This window comes from Pinus tabuliformis, chromosome 3_2, assembly GCF_031772625.1.
Source record: "Pinus tabuliformis cultivar Carrire ecotype Pingquan chromosome 3_2, CPIR1, whole genome shotgun sequence".
In the NCBI taxonomy this organism is placed as follows: Eukaryota; Viridiplantae; Streptophyta; class Pinopsida; order Pinales; family Pinaceae; genus Pinus; species Pinus tabuliformis.
In genome coordinates this window covers 1,025,577,727-1,025,596,241 of record NC_142302.1, presented here as the reverse complement: position 1 = coordinate 1,025,596,241, position 18,515 = coordinate 1,025,577,727, and the positions used below count along the sequence as shown (strand labels likewise).

The 18,515-nt window shown below is 41.7% G+C and overlaps 1 protein-coding gene across 1 annotated transcript in view; it reads right to left on the bottom strand.

Moving 5' to 3' along the window:
* The window catches only part of LOC149184076 (uncharacterized), a 37,001-nt gene extending 19,392 nt beyond the window's left edge, over positions 1–17,609 (bottom strand). Inside the window, exons 1-2 of the mRNA XM_089417397.1 lie at positions 16,969–17,609; positions 16,415–16,881 (exon numbers count right to left, since the gene is read on the bottom strand). Of these exons, the coding sequence (XP_089273523.1) occupies positions 16,681–16,881; positions 16,969–17,451 (684 nt within the window). The 5' untranslated portion in view covers positions 17,452–17,609 and the 3' untranslated portion in view covers positions 16,415–16,680. The remainder of the gene's footprint in view (positions 1–16,414; positions 16,882–16,968) is intronic.
* Positions 17,610–18,515: the final 906 nt, after the last annotated feature.

Below are 18,515 nucleotides of genomic sequence, written 5' to 3'. Positions count from 1 at the left end.
GAAACTTGGCCTGAATAAAGTGCTTACTGGCATGTATGTTGGTAAGTGTTATAGCTCTATCATCCCAAACGATGGCTAGCCCTCCTGAGGCTCCCATGGCTTCCACCGCCACTTCTTTGCTTCCTGGCCACGCTTTGGCAAGGATCTGATCCAACGTTGTGGAATTACACTTGGTCTCCTGCAAGAAGAGAATTTGAGGCTTTTCCTATTGTAGCATGTTCTTTATTAATCGTCCCTTCCTCGGGCTGTTGAGCCCTCTGATGTTCCATGAGATGAGCTTCATGATTCACGATTGGGAAGGGGATTATAGTATTTGGTGAGCTTGGAGTATCTTCCAGATTCCACCAGCATCTCCCCTATGCGGATGGTTCTCTGAAGATCGGTTTTCCGTCCTCGTTTCTTGTTGTCTTTGAAGATATTTCTTCCATCCCACTGACTACCAGTTTGGATGCCTAATGATCTTTGCTTCTGTGCTCTTGAGAGAATTACTTCTAAGTTCTCTAGCTGTCGCTCAGGAATTTTGTCATATTCCTTTTTCTTACAAGCCTGTTCAAGTCCCAATATATCTAGATCTCCGATGTCGAAGCTCTCCGGTTCCTCTTCCATGTGTTGTACTATTTCCTGCTCTGCCTCTGAATCATCTACAATCGTGAGCTGCATCTGAGTGCTATCTACCTCCATACCTTGAGCAGTCCTTTTCTGCATGTTACTGGGAGAGGGCGTTTTGGTGTTCGCGGGTTGCTTAGAAGTGAGGGCTTTCTTTGAGCTTGATGGATCAGAATGGGCAGAAGTCTTAGGAATGGCTTCAGGTTGTTTCTGATTATCTAAAATATGAACCTTCGGCTGGAGCAGGATTTCAAAGTTGTTGCTTGTTGAAGGCAAGGAGGTGTTGGTGACAGGTTTTTTGACTGAGGTAGAGGGCTTTTTATGGGTCTTTTTGCGATTGGGAACTTTTGTGAACCCATCCGGGTCGGATTTGTCCATTGAAGGGGTGGTCGTGGATTTCATATTGGAGGGACAGTCTTGGAATAAATGGCCCAGGGCATGGCATTTTCAACAGTGGAATGGTACATGCTCGTAACCTATTGTTTGTAACCATTCATAATCATCATGGCAGAGGCTTACCGCATCCGGGAGAGCTTTGCTGAGGTACATGTATACTCAGATCCATGCATAGGAGGTGTATCGCTTCAGCTTTGTCTCCTTTGCCACTTTGATGAATTCGCCTAAACCATTCCCAATGTCTCGCAAAGAGTCTTCGTCCCAATACTCCAAAGGGAGAGAATAAAGGTGCAACCACATCGGGGCCCAGCTCAGATCTTCTTTGTCCGGGTTAAAGCATTCGATCCATCCTCTTAGGTACAGCCCTGCTGCGTTGAAGAAATATGGTCCTCCATCCAATACCCTATTTCGGTCCTCCAGACAATTGAAAATGGCAGTAAAGAAGCCCTTAGGCCCTAACTGTAGTGTTATATGCCCTTTTGGCTTCCATTTGGCTGCGATCCAACCATGCAAAGCTTTCTCCGTTGGCCAAAGGCCTATGAACTTTCCTATCAAAGCATTATCCCTTATAAAATGGATCTGAGTGTTGATGCGCTGACTTGGGAGCTCGATTTTGGGTCTGTCAACTGCTACCGGCTTGCAGGTGTTTGACGTCACTCGTGGTTCTTCATTTGTGTTTTTATTCATTGGTGTATTTTCATTCTCTGTTGATGTATCCTCTGGATGGTCCATCCTGACATTTTCAGTCTATCGCAGGCCGTTTTTCGTATCAACGGGGGGAGGCATCATGTCCTCCCCCTGAGGGGATTCCATTGCGCGATAGCTGTTCCTTATTGTGCTGTAGCTGCCTTATGGCTGAAGGTTAATGGCAGAATGACGCAGTCTATGAAGGTCTGCCAATTGCAGAGCAGCGTCAAACCCTAAGCGCTCCGCTCTCCATTTTCTTCTTTTTTTTGACATAAACGGTTAGTTTTTATTTAAAATTTGGCAAATCAGCTGCCGAGGACTTTAACACTGAAACCCTGTATTTCCTTGTTACAGTCGGCAGGGAAAGAAGATTTTGCTTTTGAATAGTCCGCTGAATGAGTTACACTGTGAATGCAGATAGAGGCTTGAAAAAGAACTTGATTTGGTTTCAGAATGGTGCCTTGAAATTCCACTGCTTTTGCTTTCCGTGACGTAGCTCTGCTTCCTAGCTTGCAGAGAGGAGATCCAACGCGTCGGAGTGCCGGATCATCCCAAGAATCACTGCGTTTTCTTTTTGAAATGTCTGGCGGAGTGTTATATAGTGTTCAAGAATGCCAAGAGCGGTAAATTGGCCTTGAAGAGGCCCTCGTGAACTCCCCAACACCTACCCAAACGTAGCAATGAGTTCCAACGACGAACAGAGATCGAAAATGCCACGGTTGCGTTATGAATTTTCCCTTGTGGATGAGTCTGTGTTTCCTAACAGTAGCCAGCTCAAAATGGTTCGGTCCTAAAGTCTGGAGAATCTGAATCAGCGAAATTCTCAAAGGAACAGAGGCCTAGACAACTCCAAAATTAAGGAATGCTGCAGTCCGATTCAACATCATTTACTAACAGAGATCTCCTGCTCCTGAGAGAGCCTAGGTTGGCTGCCAAGTCCGCCTGTGAGTTTAACTTCCTCAGAACATGATAGAAGGAGATTTTGTGGAACTTGGGCAACAGTAGTCTGATTTTTTTGAGGATGGGGGCTAACTGCACCTGAGAAGGGATCTTTTGAGAGTTCATAGCCTGTATAATTAGTCTAGAGTCTCCAAAGACTGAGATGGAGAGGAGATTCCTCTTGATAGCCAGATTTAGACCCTGCCACAGAGCAAGAGCCTCTGCTTTGTTGTTTGTTTCATGCCCCAGACCCCAAGAAAAGCACAGCTCAGTTGAGCCACCTGGGCTTAAGATAACTCCCCCGCCACCCGCCTTTCCTGGGTTACCTTTAGAGGCCCCATCGAAGAATAGGCAATGATCATCCAAATCAAATCTCCATTTGATGAATTCATGTTCTTCCAAACGAATTTCCCAATGAGAAGAGGCTTTCGCAAGAGGAATGGATCTATTCTGATGATTTGGAACAAGCTCTTTTAACCATTGATCTTCCTCGCTGTCCAGAATCATGCCATTTCTTATGGTGGGTTTGGTTTCTAAGGCCTCCCCCAACAGAGCTTTGATCTTAGTGATAATTCTGACCGGGTTACAACTCTCCTCCCTAAATATTCTGTTGTTCCTCTCCAACCACAGTTTCCAGCATGTGAATTTGGGGATCCACATCCAGGGAGTCTTCAGATGGATTTTTTTGGAGAGACAGAACGGGGATAACTTGGCCCAGTTTCTTAGCAGGTCCTGAATATTTCCTGGAAGCTCTATTTTGTCAGGTCCTAACATCAAGACACCCTTCCAAACTTCTTGAGCAAAGGGGCACAATAAGAACAGGTGGTTAGTTGTTTCTTCATCCGATGCACAAAGAGGGCACCTGGAGGGACCTTCCATTCCACGCCTCCTCAGGTTATCTCTAGTGAGGATACTTTTATGCGCCAGAGTCCAGCAAAAGAAGTCAATTTTGGGGAGAGCAGGAAAAGACCAAATAAATTTCCATTGAGTTGGCTCTGGGGGACGCTAGGGACAGCCATCATACTTTTGTAACCTTCTGCTACTGAGTAAGAGCCTGAAAGAGAACCCCACCCTCTTTTGTCCTTAGAAGAGGCCTTTAAGGGAGATTTTCCTTAGAGCAAATCCAACAATAAATTGGCTTCACCATCCAGCCAATGAGGGACCTCCCCCAAATTCCAACCATCCCATAGACTTTCTGCATCATTTGTCCAATTGGAGATGTCCCAAAGGGTTTCCAGATTGCTGGCCTGAAGCCAAGCTTTGATATTTTCCAGTTCTGCCATCTGATTCAAGGGCTGATCTCCAAGAATCAAATCTTCCCAAATTTTTATTTTTTTCCCATTACCTGGGATCCAATAAAGCTTATGACTGAAAAGTTTCAAAGCTGTGAGACAGAGTTTGAAAACTGGTGATCCTTTGGAAATTCTAGGAGGCTGGTCCAAGCACCTCAAATGCTGCCCATGAAAATATTTTTTCCACAGAACTCTCTTGCTCCAACTAGGATTCCCAGAAACAATGTTCCAAAGGAGCTTGGAGCCCAGAGCAAGATTTTGGGCTACCAGATCCCGCATTTGGAGACCTCCTTCCAAGAATGGCTTCTTAATAATGTCCTGATTAACTAAATGGAGCCTTTTTTCATTATTTTTCCCTCCCTCCCACAGAAATCTTCTCAAGAGACCATCCACTTTACTAATAAAGGTTTTAGGGGCTAGTAGAATGGAGTTCTGATAAACTGGGAGACTTATGAGAACAGATTTCATAAGGATTACCCTCCCAGCATTATTCAACCATGAGGCTCCCCAAGCTTGTATTCTGAGTTTTAGCTTGTCTAACAGGGGCATCCAGTGAGCTACCTTAGGATTTGATTTGAAGATTGGGATCCCAAGATACTTAAATGACTCCCAGGTGAGGGTTCTTTTCCATTTCTAATAGCCTTGTTATGTCTGTTAAATCTTTGATCGAGCAATTCTAGTCATAGATCGTGTTTTTTAGATAGTTAATCTTGCTGCTCGAAACCTCCCTATAAATGTCCAGCTCCTTCTTGAAGGTTCTAGCAGAATTTATGCTAGCTCCTCCAAGCAATAATGTATCATCAGCAAACTGGGCATGATTTATTTCTTTAACATTGTGAGCCATTCTCACGCGTGGTAGAGTTTGGATCTGTTGACAGTAGTCTAGCTGGAAGCTGAGCACTGAAGCTTGAATGGCGTAAAGAAGCGGGGACAAAGGGCAACCTTGTCTTAGCCCCCTCGAGGCCTGGAAAAATTCCGTTGAATGACCATTAACCAGAGGCGCTATCCAAGGGGAGGCAATGCAGGCTTTCACCCAAGTTATGAGAACTTTTGAGAAGCCAAATTTCTCCATCACAGAAAACAGGAAATCATGTCTCACCCTGTCAAAGGCATTTGTCAAATCTAGCTTAATCACCATGCCTTTCTCTTTTCGATGATAGCTTGAATGAATTGCTTCTTGCACCAGCACAATATTGTCAAGAATCTTTCTCCCTTTTATGAATCCTCCTTGGTTTTCAGGGATGATGACCGACATAATTTTCTTAATACGGTTGGCTATTATTTTTGTAATTAGCTTATAACTTGTATTACACAAAGAGATGGGCCTGAATCTGCTAAAATCGGTGGCGCCTTTGTCTTTCGGAATCAAGGCAAGGAAGGCCGAGTTGGTACTGCCTCCAATCTTGGTGCAGGTCTGAGATTTACGGATCATTCTCAGAAGGTCTTTTTTAATTGTAGGCCAGCAAGTCAGGTAGAACCTTGCAGTGAACCCATCAAGGCCCGAGGCTTTATTCGGATCCATGTAATCCAAAGCTTCTTTAATCTCATTCATACTGATCGAAGAAGTCAGCATAATATTGTCAGAATCTTGAACACAGTGAGGAATAAGATCAATCGGATAGGCTTGAGAATCGATAGGAGGGTCTTCCGGGGTAGAGTAAAGATCTTTGAAGAAGGAGTGGGTTGCTCGCTTTATGCCTTCAGAATCTTTAACCATAGTGTTTTGATAGTGAATTTCATTTACTGTTTTGAAGTGCTTGTGTGCTTCAGCTTGCTTATGGAAGTAGCTTGTATTTTTGTCTCCGGCCTGTAACCAAAGATTTCTGGACTTCTGTCTCCAGAACTCTTCTTCATCCCTACTTGCTCTATGGAGATCTTTTTGCAGCTCTACTTCTTTTTGAAGAAGGATTTGAGTTACATCGGAATTCTCCATTGTTAATTGATGGCCTGCTAAACTGTCATGCATCTCCTTTCTTTTGGCGGTGGGCGTTTTCAACCTTTTAGCCCACTCCTTGAGCTCCCTTTTAAGTCTCCTCATTTTTTCTTCCCACACAAAGAAAGGGGATCCTTCATGAACTTGCCGGTTCCAGGCCTCGGAGACCACCTCCTGGAATCCTTCTTGATGAATCCATAGAGAACTGAATCTAAAGGGAATGGGGCCAAGATTTCCATCCAAGGAGAGCTCAAGCAAAATGGGTTTATGGTCAGAGGTGTAGTTCAGCAGAATTTTAGAGGTGGCCATTAGACCACAAGTCAAGAAGGAGGATTGGACTATAAATTTGTCTAGACAAGCAGTGATGTGGCCGGGGCCTATCCTTTTGTTTGACCAGGTGAATTTCCCAGATGTGGGCTTGATATCCTCCAATTCCCAATCTAAAATGAAGTCTTCAACCCATTCTCTAGCTGGGTCCCTGACCAGCGAGCCCCCCTTTTTCTCTTTTGCAGCTAGCGTAACATTCAGATCACTTGCAATAATAATATTTTCTGGGTTGTGCAAGAAAAGATAGAACTGGAGCGAGTCCCAACAAACTTTTTTCTCAAATGGTAAGACCGGAGCATAAAGATTGAACATACTTACTTGGTGGCCAGATTCTTTATGGAGGAGCTTAGTGAGTAGCCAATGGGGGCAACATTCTTCGTGAATCAGATCATATTTGGAGCTGTCCCAAAAGGAGGCAATCCCTCCAGAGGCGCCTCTAGCACTGACTGCTCTCCCTTGGCCTTTATGCCAGAATGCTTTGCTTGCTTGGAGGAGTAGAAGGTCCTCCAGTTTTGTCTCCTGGATGAGAAGGATTTCAGGCGAGTACATCCTTACAATGTCTTTCAGAGCTTCTTCTTTCAACCTGCTGCCTAACCCTCTGCAATTCCAGGAGACGTATTTCATTATTTACTGGCTTGGAAGGTTGTGGCTCCTTTTGGAGCCTGACCATGCTTGCGCCTAGATTTGGTATTCATCATTCCTTTGAGAGTTTTCTGAGAGCCTTGGAGAACATCCAGATAAGTTTGTTCCTCTCTCTGTTTCTTCTTGGACTTTCGACCCCTGGCCGACTTGATAGGAGTGACTTGCGAGCTGTCTGAATCTGAGACTCCATCTTCTGAATCTCCCTCAAAATCGGAGCCTAGACTGATGCGCTCCTCGTTTTCTTCTTTTTCCCCTTGTTCATCCTCTGATGGAGGAAGAGTTGACTTTGCCTCTGCTTCTTTCACTTTCTTCGACGGGTCTTCTGGTTCCTCTTGGGTTCCAATGGCATCTGTCTTTACCCCAGAGGAAGAACCCTCTTTTGGAACTTCTTTGGCTTTTGGTTTAGGCCGGGGCTTCACCAATGGCCCTAAATTTTTCTTCTCAGTTGGTTTTGGGACTGCCTTTCCCTTTTTGATTTCTTTCCATCCTTCTTCGTCCACTTTGTCCCCGGTTGGAGCTTTTGGGCAATTTTGTTGGAAGTGTCCATGTTCGTGACAGGTTCTGCATTTGAAAGGCAGTTGCTCGTAATCCAATTTTTGATAGTGATGCCATTCTCTGACTGTAAGTTTTACCGCTTCGGGCAGTCCAGCTTCCAGATCGACTTCCACACAGATTCTTGCGCAGGTATATTGGCCCTTGTTATCTGCTTTGTCAATGAAACGGCCTAGGCCATTTCCAATCTTCTACAAGGTGTGATAGCTCCAGCAATGGATCGGAAGATTGGGAAGCCGGACCCAGACTGGGACCTCTTTAGGGGTATCGATTGAGGGATCGAAGTCGGGGGTCCACTTATTAAGATACAGACCCTGATTTCCCATAAAATACGGACCGTTTCTGAAAACCAAATCTCGATCTTCTTTGGAGGTGAACTAGAAAATGAAATACCCTCTTCCGACAACATAGCAGATCACATTGTTTTCCAGCTGGGGCCTCCAGTTGCATTGGATCCAGTCATCTGTTGTTTTTGTAGAGGGTCAACATCCCATAAATTGTCCTACCAACCCTCTGTCAGCCAGGGCTAGGGCGATTTTTATCGGTTGGTCTTCTGGCAGGGTGATCTCAGGAATTTCCTCCAGTTTTTTAATGAATTTCGAGACTTCTGGAATCAAATGTTTCTTTCCTTTATGCGAGAGCAATCTTTTGAATGCTTCTTCTGAAGAGATTGGTGGGGTGGGAGAAGGCTCCCCACCCCTAGGCGCACTCATGGCAGCGGCTACGCTCCTCTGCAATCGCAAAACCCAGACGCGGACGTTGTGCCAGCAGCAGCACTGGCCGGAGGAGGGAGGCAGAGCCCGATTGCAGGGATGCCAGGAAGGATTGAGAGCCCAGCAGCAGGGCTGCCAAGCAGGGGGCCTGCGGAGGGCCGCAGGGGCCGAGGAAGCAGGGGCGTGGGAGATCTAGTTCAGAACGCGCGTGCAGAGCACCCTGAAACTCAGTGCTGCCCTCCATTTTCATTTGAAGTGAAATATCGTATTAAACATAGGTTTGATCTAAAGTGGTCATTGTATTAAATATAAAGTTTTGTCTTAAAATATTTTTGTCTCAAAATGCTTTTGTCTTAAATATAAAGTTTTGTCTTAAAATAATTTTGTCTTAAATTGTTTTTGTCTTAAAACAATTTTGTCTTAAACTATTTTTGTCTTAAATATAAAGTTTTGTCTTTAAATTTTTGTCTCAAACTACTTTTATCTTAAATATAAAGTTTTGCCTTAAAATAATTTTGTCTTAAATTGTTTTTGTCTTAAAATAATTGTGTCTTAAACTATTTTTGTCTTAAATATAAAGTTTTGTCTTTAAATTTTTGTCTCAAACTACTTTTGTCTTAAATATAAAGTTTTGTCTCAAAATATTTTCGTCTTAAATTATTTTTGTCTTAAATATAAAGTTTTGTCTTAAAATATTTTTGTCTCAAACTATTTTTGTGTTAAAATATTTTTGTCTTAAACTATTTTTGTCTTAGATATAAAGTTGTGTCTTAAAATATTTTTGTCTCAACCTATTTTTGTCTTAAAGTATATATTTAAGACAAATCAATTGATATTAATTTTTAATGTAAAATAACTAAAATAAAAAAATGAGTTTTTGAGACAAAAGATTTCTTTTGTCTTAAAAAATGTCTCAAAAGTACCCTTGGTGTGTTGGAATGGTAATTCCAACTGTAGGTCGCAACACCGTGCAGGCGGACGTGGACAATACAGCAGCACCCAAAACCGCCGGAGCCAAACCAGCAAACCACCTCGGTGCGTATCGGACCGCTTTCAGCAGCAGGCAGTTTTCGTACACAAGGGCTCCGATAAACTATGGAGGCGACGCGTGTCACCCGCATGACATAAGCAAACGTCATTTCTTGGGTGCTATCGTTCAGTGAGGTAAGGCCACCCGATATTCTTGTTAGCCGTTCGATCAGTTCCATCGATCTCCACCGTCGATCTCTGAAGGTGCATACGGGCCTGTAGCGAATTAATTTTGCGTGGAGTAAAAGACTATTGGTTGACCGCCGAGAATGGAAGAGTTAATGATTTTAATGCTTGACGTAGTTTTTTGGTGAACGCCCTTTAAATGGTTATGGGCACATTATCATATATTTGTTTATATACGTAGTTTTGGTGGAGACCCATTAATATGGGTATGGGCGTATAGTTTTATATATTTTTTTATATATGTTTTATATATATGTCGTAGAAAAGAGTCTACGGAGGGTAGTTTTTGTGCATTGTGCATACGCACTATGCATTTTGTATGTTTTAATATATAACAATATATTGTGACTGTGTTAGTGTAGTTGCTGCGCGAGTTGTATTTTTTTGTGATGCTCATTGAGGCTGCGTACGGTATGCGCAAGAGAGAGCAAGGGAAAAGAATGTAATGGAGTAGTGGCTGCGCAGAGCTCCAGCAAGTTTTGTGTGTATTGTGACTGCGCGCGGTAGCGCATGAAAATTTTGTGCACAGCAGTGCGATGTATTGGAACAGGGATGTAATGTTTGTCTGACATTGAAAAACAGAGGAATGTTTAGAAGTTGATTTTGTAATATCCACAGCAGTGGAAAACAAGAAGTGAAAGAGCGCATGGAGTGTGTCCTTCTTTATATAAGTGAATGTAATGAAATTTTTACTGTGTATGTAAAAAGGGGTTTTACAGCAGTAAACCCAGCACAGTAATTTCTCAGGTGAAAACAGAGTTTTGGTTGAATGTTGTTTTTGGAAAATCCCTCACAGTAAAAGAGGATGAAGTTTGTAACAGTTTTTTTTAAAAGCAATAGAAAATGTTTTTATGGCTGTGTAATACTCTGTTCTGAGTAATTTTATTTAAAAGCTTCCCTGTGCATAAAGATCCTGGAACAGTGGAAACAGAGCATTGCCTCTGTGGTGTTAAATATGTTTGGTTTTGGTATTTCCCATTGAAAGATTCCCAACAGTGGTATCAGAGCTAGTCCAGGCTCTTTGAAGACTCAAAGAAGCTGAAGGAAGGTGTGGTTGTAGCAGTCAAACTTCTCCAGCAGTGTGAAGACTCAGCCAAAAGAGTTAAGGTATTTTTCAAAGCTTTCCTTTCTGTTACTGTTAAAGGAATAGTCAGTGATTTAAAAGAAAACACAGTCAAGTATTTAAAGCCTAGATAAGAATGGCAAGGTCAAGGAAGAAAGCCTCCAGGCCTGCTAAAAATGTGTCTCCCTCCTCTACTAAACTAGAAGGCAATCCATTTGAATACATTTTATTTGAAACCCCAAAGTTTGATGGAAATTTTGATGTATGGGAAATAATGATGAGGGCTTTCCTAATTTCTGAGGGGATTGAAGTCTGGGAGACAGTGATTGATGACAGCAAGATGGATAAAGAATCCATGGAGTATGATGCACAAGCAGCAAAGACTATCTTGGATGGTCTCCCTGATTCAGTAAAGAAGAATCTAGGAAAATATACATCAGCAAAGGATATATGGGACAGACTGCATGACCTTCATGCAAAGGGAGCACTGACCATGAAAATCAGTCAAGAAGAAACTTATGAACCCATCATAGAAACTGAGAATGAGAAGGTTGACCTCATCAAGCTTCAGGTAAAAGAAAGGGATGAAGAGCTTGCCAAGCTCAAGAAGGAACTTGATCAATGCAAGAGGAAACATCATGAAGAAGTCATATCCATGACAAATCAGCTGAATGAAGCAAAGAAGCAGGCAGATGCCTTGACAAGTCAACTTGAACAAAGACACAAGATAGTGAACAAACTTGTGGAAGAGATTGGACAGTACAAGGTAGAGGTCTCCTCCCTTAAGTCCGAACTACAAGAAGCCAGGAAGCAGGCACAAGGAGCTGAAAAGAAAATGGAGAGCAGACAAGCAAAAATCTCCAAAATGAAGTCAGATATTATCTCCTTCAAAATAGTAGCAGCTGAAGCTACTCGTAGCAAGGAAGAAACTGAGGAACAGCTTACAAAGAAAAATAATGTATGTGAACAGTTGGAAGAAGAGATTGTCCTCCTCAGGAAGAAGGTTAAAGGGATGAACAAAATAATGAAGAGCTCTCAAGCATTGGATGACATGCTCAGCTATCACAGATCTCCATCTGATAAATCAGGACTTGGGTATGTAGGTGAATCCTCAAACAAGGATGAAGATGCTTTAAGCAAAGGAGATGTGAAGAAGCCACAAAGAAGGTGTGATGCTCCTAGTTCCAGCAAAGGCAAGGACAAAAATGAAGGCTGCAATAGAAGAAATCCTATTCCAAGCAGAAAACCAGCTCAAAGAAGAAATGTAGCTGATGTCAAAGAGGTAAGAGGCAATGGTGATCATCAAAGGATCTCAAGGCAGCAAGGCTTCAGAAGTACATCAAGGAAACCTCCATCTCCCAGGTACCAAAGTTCATTTTATGGTTATTGTTATGCTTGCTCAAACTTTGGTCATATGGCAAAAGACTGTAGAGCCTTTCATAAAGATAGATGTTGTGGTCTTAGACAACCTCCAAGAAACAATTTTAGAAGAAATCATGAAATGTTATTCATGAACAATGTTGAATGTTTCAAGTGTCATAACATTGGGCATATGGCACGTGACTGTAACTTGAGATGGGCTGCTATGCAAACTAGACCCATGCAAAAGAAGAAAGTTACACAAGTATGGAGAAGGAAGGAAAGGCAATCTGAAAGCCCCTTGAGCTCCCTAGTGGATCTAAATTTGTTTTGAGAAGAGTCTGCCAAAAGAAGACAAGCATACATTAAAGGGGAGCTTGTAATTTTTGGTTGCTGAACTGTCTTAACAGTCATTCTTTAATGAAGACTTCTTTTTATAAAGGAAAGACATGAAATCAAATCTGCCATAAGAGCAGAGAAGAAAAGGGGCAGCGCTCAAATGTAAAGTGCAGCGGCGCAATAAGGAGTATGCAAAGCAAGAAGACCCTCACAGCAGTGGGAAGACAGAACATAAAACAGCAGTTTGGAAATTTTTTTTGTTATGGAGCACATGCATTGAAATGCATAGCAATGGAAGGTAGTTTCCTTCTATGTAATGTGAGAGAACATACTCACAGCAGAGTGAGTACAATACACAGCAGTAAAAAAAATGTAATGTTTTTCTTCATATACAATGCAACATGCACAGAAATGCCTAAAGAAAAACAGGGACAACAGATTTTTAATGCACATGGGTGAATGATAATGTGTGGCAGCAGAAAAATGAAAGGAACTACACAGTAGTGCATTGTGAATAAAAAAAAATTGAATGAAGACTAAGATTGTGTGAAGCAAGGGTGTAAAAAGAAAAGGCAGCAGCCCGTGGTAAATTTTTTTGTGTGGAGAATGCAGCGCAAAACAGCGTGAGGATGATTTCTCTCTATGTGCAAGTAATGGAGAGTAAAGAGTTAAGTGTATGGGCACACAGCAGTATGATGAAACAAAAGGCAGCCACAGTGCAAATTGCAGAGGCAACGCAGCAGCAAATAAAAACCCAGCGATGACAGTCTATGGTTATGGGTATGGACAGCAGTGAATATGAAAAATGTAGCAGCAAGAAGTTTTGAACAGCAGCACATGCAAAAGAAATTTTCCTTACAGCAGTAAAGGTAAATGTAATGAATTTGTTGTTCATTGAATTGAAATGCAATATATGCAACAGCAGTGAGTGTAAGAAATGTTTACACACAGCAGTGTAAATTTGTAAATTGGGATAGTGTAATTGTTCCAGAAAAGACAGAGTATTTTGTCTTTGAAAAGTGCACAAGCAGTGCAAGTGTAGACACAGCAGTGTGGGGTAGACACAGTAAATAAGATGGCACAACAGTGCAACAGAGAATATGCATCAGCATAAAAGAACATTGTAATGAGTTTGCACACACAGCAGTGCAATGATTGTTTGTTTTGGAACTGCATTTGAAGCAGTCATTTGGTGAATCCCTTTGTTGAGAGGAAGATGCTCTTTAGCATTGTTTGGTAAATCCCTCTGTCATGAGGAAGGTGCTCTTAAGCACAGTTACATGGTGAATCCCTCTGTCATGAGGAAGGTGCTCTTCAGCACATTGTAATGGTGAATCCCTCTGTCATGAGGAAGGTGCTCTTAAGCACAGTTTCAGGTTAATCCCTCTATTAAGAGGAAGACAACTTTGTTTGTTTGTGAACTGCATCAGAAGCAGTTGGTGAATCCCTCTATGTGAGGAAGATGTCTTTGTAACAGCAGTGTTGGTGAATCCCTCGATGTGAGGAAGTGTTTGGGTATGATTGAATGCCCAGCAGTTGAAATTAAAGGGGAGTGTTGGAATGGTAATTCCAACTGCAGGTCGCAACACCGTGCAGGCGGACGTGGACAATACGGCAGCACCCAAAACCGCCGGAGCCAAACCAGCAAACCACCTCGGTGCGTATCGGACCGCTTTCAGCAGCAGGCAGTTTTCGTACACAAGGGCTCCGATAAACTATGGAGGCGACGCGTGTCACCCGCATGACATAAGCAAACGTCATTTCTCGGGTGCTATCGTTCAGTCAGGTAAGGCCACCCGATATTCTTGTCAGTCGTTCGATCAGTTCCATCGATCTCCACCGTCGATCTCTGAAGGTGCATACGGGCCTGCAGCGAATTAATTTTGCGTGGAGTAAAAGACTATTGGTTGACCGCCGAGAATGGAAGAGTTAATGATTTTAATGCTTGACGTAGTTTTTTGGTGAACGCCCTTTAAATGGTTATGGGCACATTATCATATATTTGTTTATATACATAGTTTTGGTGGAGACCCATTAATATGGGTATGGGCGTATAGTTTTATATATTTTTTTATATATGTTTATATATATGTTGTAGAAAAGAGTCTATGGAGGGTAGTTTTTGTGCATTGTGCATACGCACTATGCATTTTGTATGTTTTAATATATAACAATATATTGTGACTGTGTTAGTGTAGTTGTTGCGCGAGTTGTATTTTTTTGTGATGCTCATTGAGGCTGCGTACGGTATGCGCAAGAGAGAGCAAGGGAAAAGAATGTAATGGAGTAGTGGCTGCGCAGAGCTCCAGCAAGTTTTGTGTGTATTGTGACTGCGCGCGGTAGCGCATGAAAATTTTGTGCACAGCAGTGCGATGTATTGGAACAGGGATGTAATGTTTGTCTGACATTGAAAAACAGAGGAATGTTTAGAAGTTGATTTTGTAATATCCACAGCAGTGGAAAACAAGAAGTGAAAGAGCGCATGGAGTGTGTCCTTCTTCATATAAGTGAATGTAATGAAATTTTTTATGTGCAAGTAAAAAGGGGTTTTACAGCAGTAAACCCAGCACAGTAATTTCTCAGGTGAAAACAGAGTTTTGGTTGAATGTTGTTTTTGGAAAATCCCTCACAGTAAAAGAGGATGAAGTTTGTGACAGTTTTTTTAAAAGCAATAGAAAATGTTTTTATGGCTGTGTAATACTCTGTTCTGAGTAATTTTATTTAAAAGCTTCCCTGTGCATAAAGATCCTGAAACAGTGGAAACAGAGCATTGCCTCTGTGGTGTTAAATATGTTTGGTTTTGGTATTTCGCATTGAAAAATTCCCAACATGGTGTAGTAGTGCGTGAGGAGCCTCCTCTTGTTACTGGCAATACTATTCTTTAGAGCGAGAGGGTTACCTGTCCAGCACGGAAGAAAGGCAATATTTCGCTTTCTTGCGTTGTTGTCAATGTTTTGCTTCTAGAATAGAAGAAACAATCCAAAATTCGCGCTGAGACATTAAAACACCATTAACCAAATGCGGTTAATAGATTATAACAAACTCAATGTAATTGATCGTTGAAATTACCTGTGACCATTTGTACTATGCTTTTTGGTTCTTCTTCCAGGGTAGTGTTATTGACGTTCCCAATCTCTGCTTCTCTCGAATTCCGAGCAAGAAAACATCGAAATGGATTTGCTGCGTCAAACGATTTCTTTTGTCTTTACGTTGTTACCGTCATTCAACTGCTTCATGAGATCTAAAATCCGATATCTTGGTGGGTTCATTCAAAAATTTATTTTTGGATCTCGAATGCTCATGATGATCCAATGATGTAAATTGTTTTAATCGTCTAACATACAAATCAAGGATACACAATAAGACACGGTAACATTTTAAGGAAGTTCTCATGATGATCCAATGATGTAAATTGTTTTAATCGTCTAACATACAAATCAAGGATACACAATAAGACACGGTAACATTTTAAGGAAGTTCTTCCCAAAGGGAACGCCTTACCATGTAAATAAAGGAAAAGATTTGATAAAGAAAATCTTAAACTCTAGGTGGTTAGAAAGTTGCTTCCTCCCTAGAGGGATTAAGGGGAATCCCTCATATGGGCAACACACGAGTGTGTGAGGAAGAAAAGAATAAGAAAGAAGAAGTCTCTGACATAAGCCTATTAAAGAGTTCTAAGAGATTCCAGAGCTAGTAGTAACCACTAGAACTTTGAATGAACATTCTGGACTGGACCAAGGTCTTGAGGTCAAGAATGGGTATTGTCTTGAATCATTCTGGAAGCTAGGAGGCTCGGGTGTAGATCTGGACATAATTGCGAGTCTCATTGGTTGTGTGGCTAAGAGTTTGTTTTCCATAAAGTAATCTCAGCAAAGTGATATAGATAAGTGCATACTGTGAATGGTACTGGTTAATGGAATAGCTTAAATATTGTTTGCAATAATTTAGAAAGAATAATTACAAAATAGATTTTAATTATTGCGATAATTTGTTATTATTCCAAAATGAAAATTTGAGTAGCGCTGAGCCGAGTCTTCGTGGTATGTTGAAATGGAATTAGTAAATAACAATATGGTAGTAGCCTGAATCTCGAATTAGAACTGAATAATCTCTATTTTTGTTGAATTGAGGAGTTGTAACAGAAAACAAAATAGTTGCAGAAGCACAATAAAAATAATACAGAAAAAATAGCACTGTAAATGTTTGCACCGCATGACAGAAATTTGCCATTTTCTTTATCTATACAACCGATTCTTTGTAAACAAGAATTAATTCTAAAGGCCAATACAGAAGAAGAACTGAAATATATAATCGATTTAAACTTCTTGAGCTAGAAAGGATCGAAACTCACGAAACGTCAGTTCCTCTCGAAGCCAAGACCAAAGAAGAACAATCCCTCCTCTCTTAAACGGATGATGTACCAAGACAGAGTCTGGAAACGAATCTCGTCCTCGTCGATACCCGTTCAACACGAATAAACCAAGAACAATACCACAACAGAGAACGAGAATAATGCATCTTCACCAAGATTGAAATTATACAAAATCTGAGAAGATTAGATAAAAGTGCTTACAGAGTCACTGTTTCGGAAAAACTTAAAAGCCTCAGGAAAATGATTTAGAAACCGTCGGTGACATATTTCCAGCTGACAAGGTTATAATACTCTCCAGAACATGAAAAACCCCGAATACACTTGTAGACAGCGATAAGGGTAAGAAGTAATCTGAAACCTGAAATAAAATAAGGACCCAAATAAGTCAGGGTCATTCCAAGTGCGAACTTGCTGGAAAGAACGATGACATGACGTCCATAAATTCCCTGGCATACAATAGAACCGATTATAAGCAATTAAACCCAACAGAAACTCAAATACGGTATCAAAATCCTCATGGACGAGATACATACCTTTAGAAATGTTGAAAGGAGTTCTGAGATGACTTGCATGAATGAGTCCTGACCAAAGGAAACCAAGTCATTCAAACCTTGAACGATAGGCAAAACACCAACAAAAATTAAAAGAACGCACCAGAAGCGACGATCACATGGAATGGCCTCCATTTGCCTTGTTACAACCTCTGCTAAGCACTGCGACTGGAGAAAGATGAACATTGTGATACTAAGGATAAGTAGAAGAGACATTCGTAAAGGAAAGCAGAACAGGGGAGGATGAAAACCTTGAGGTAGAGGCGAGACTCCACTGCGAATGAGGCAGAATGACGAGTTCAACAACATTCTAGGGTGAGAGAAACGGTTACTTCCAACCTCACCAGCAAATCCCACCGTACAATGAAGTGTAGGACGCGTGGATAAGCCAGATGAAGACATGTATACATCATCGAAAACCTCAAAAGGGCCAATTAATCCGTGTAGTGGGAACTTAGGAGTCATTGATAATTACATTAAGCAAAATTAATGAAATGTGGTCTGGAACCTCGTCACCTGTGTATACAAAGTACGACACGATGGATCTGAGGATACCTATTAAGAGACTTCATATATTGACTCGAGTTGGGGCAGGCCAAACCTATATATTACTCCGTCTTGGTAACCATGTTAACATGTTTCCCGCTGTAGGATGAGTAACCTCAGGCGCCACTTAATTATACCATGGTAGTATGCATATAAGTGTGGACATATTATGTTATTAACTCAAATTTATTTATGTAAACTAAATTGTACTCCTAGTAATGCAATAAAGAAAATAGGATTACATATGCAACACTTAATTTTTTTTTGTATGTTGTAAAGATCATTGTTACAAGTGGTATCATAGCCTCCGTTGCAACATTGTGGTCAGGTTTTGACAACTGATTAATAAATTCATTTGATGTGAACAGAGAGAGAGAGAGCAGTGAGCAGAAAACATGATGCACAAGGGAACTGGAAGCACCACATCTGGTGCAGGCGCTAGTTCGGAAGTGTGGGTGTAGTTGGAAGGAACCTGTAAGGCCTTCGAGCCTCCGTTGCGACGGGCGCCGGGTGAGGTCGGGCGCGCGGGTAGGCGCGCGGGCGGGTGCACGAACACACAAAGCGACGGAGCGACGATAAAAATGCGATGTTAAGTGCGACGATAGGGACGCACATAAAAATGACTAAATGTCATTCGAGCGAAAGTTTATATGCGTTGGTGAATAACTTGCAAGCCGACTTGCAAGTGCTGTTCGTTGGGCATATGTGCGTTGATATGGGGGTCGGCCATGGGGCTGCACACCCCCCCTTAACATACACATATGATGCGTATAAATGAAAGGTGAAGAGGATTCATTTGGACAAGTGACATTCGCTCATAAGGCCTTCGTACAAGAAGAAGTACACATAGGGGTAAAGTGAATGCACATATCTCATGCGCATTGGACATAGAAGAAGTGCGCAGATTGTCTCGGTTGAAGGTTGGCAGAGAGTGCCGTGTATGGGTGAATTCTGAAATGCGGTTTTGTGCAGAATTTAGAGGT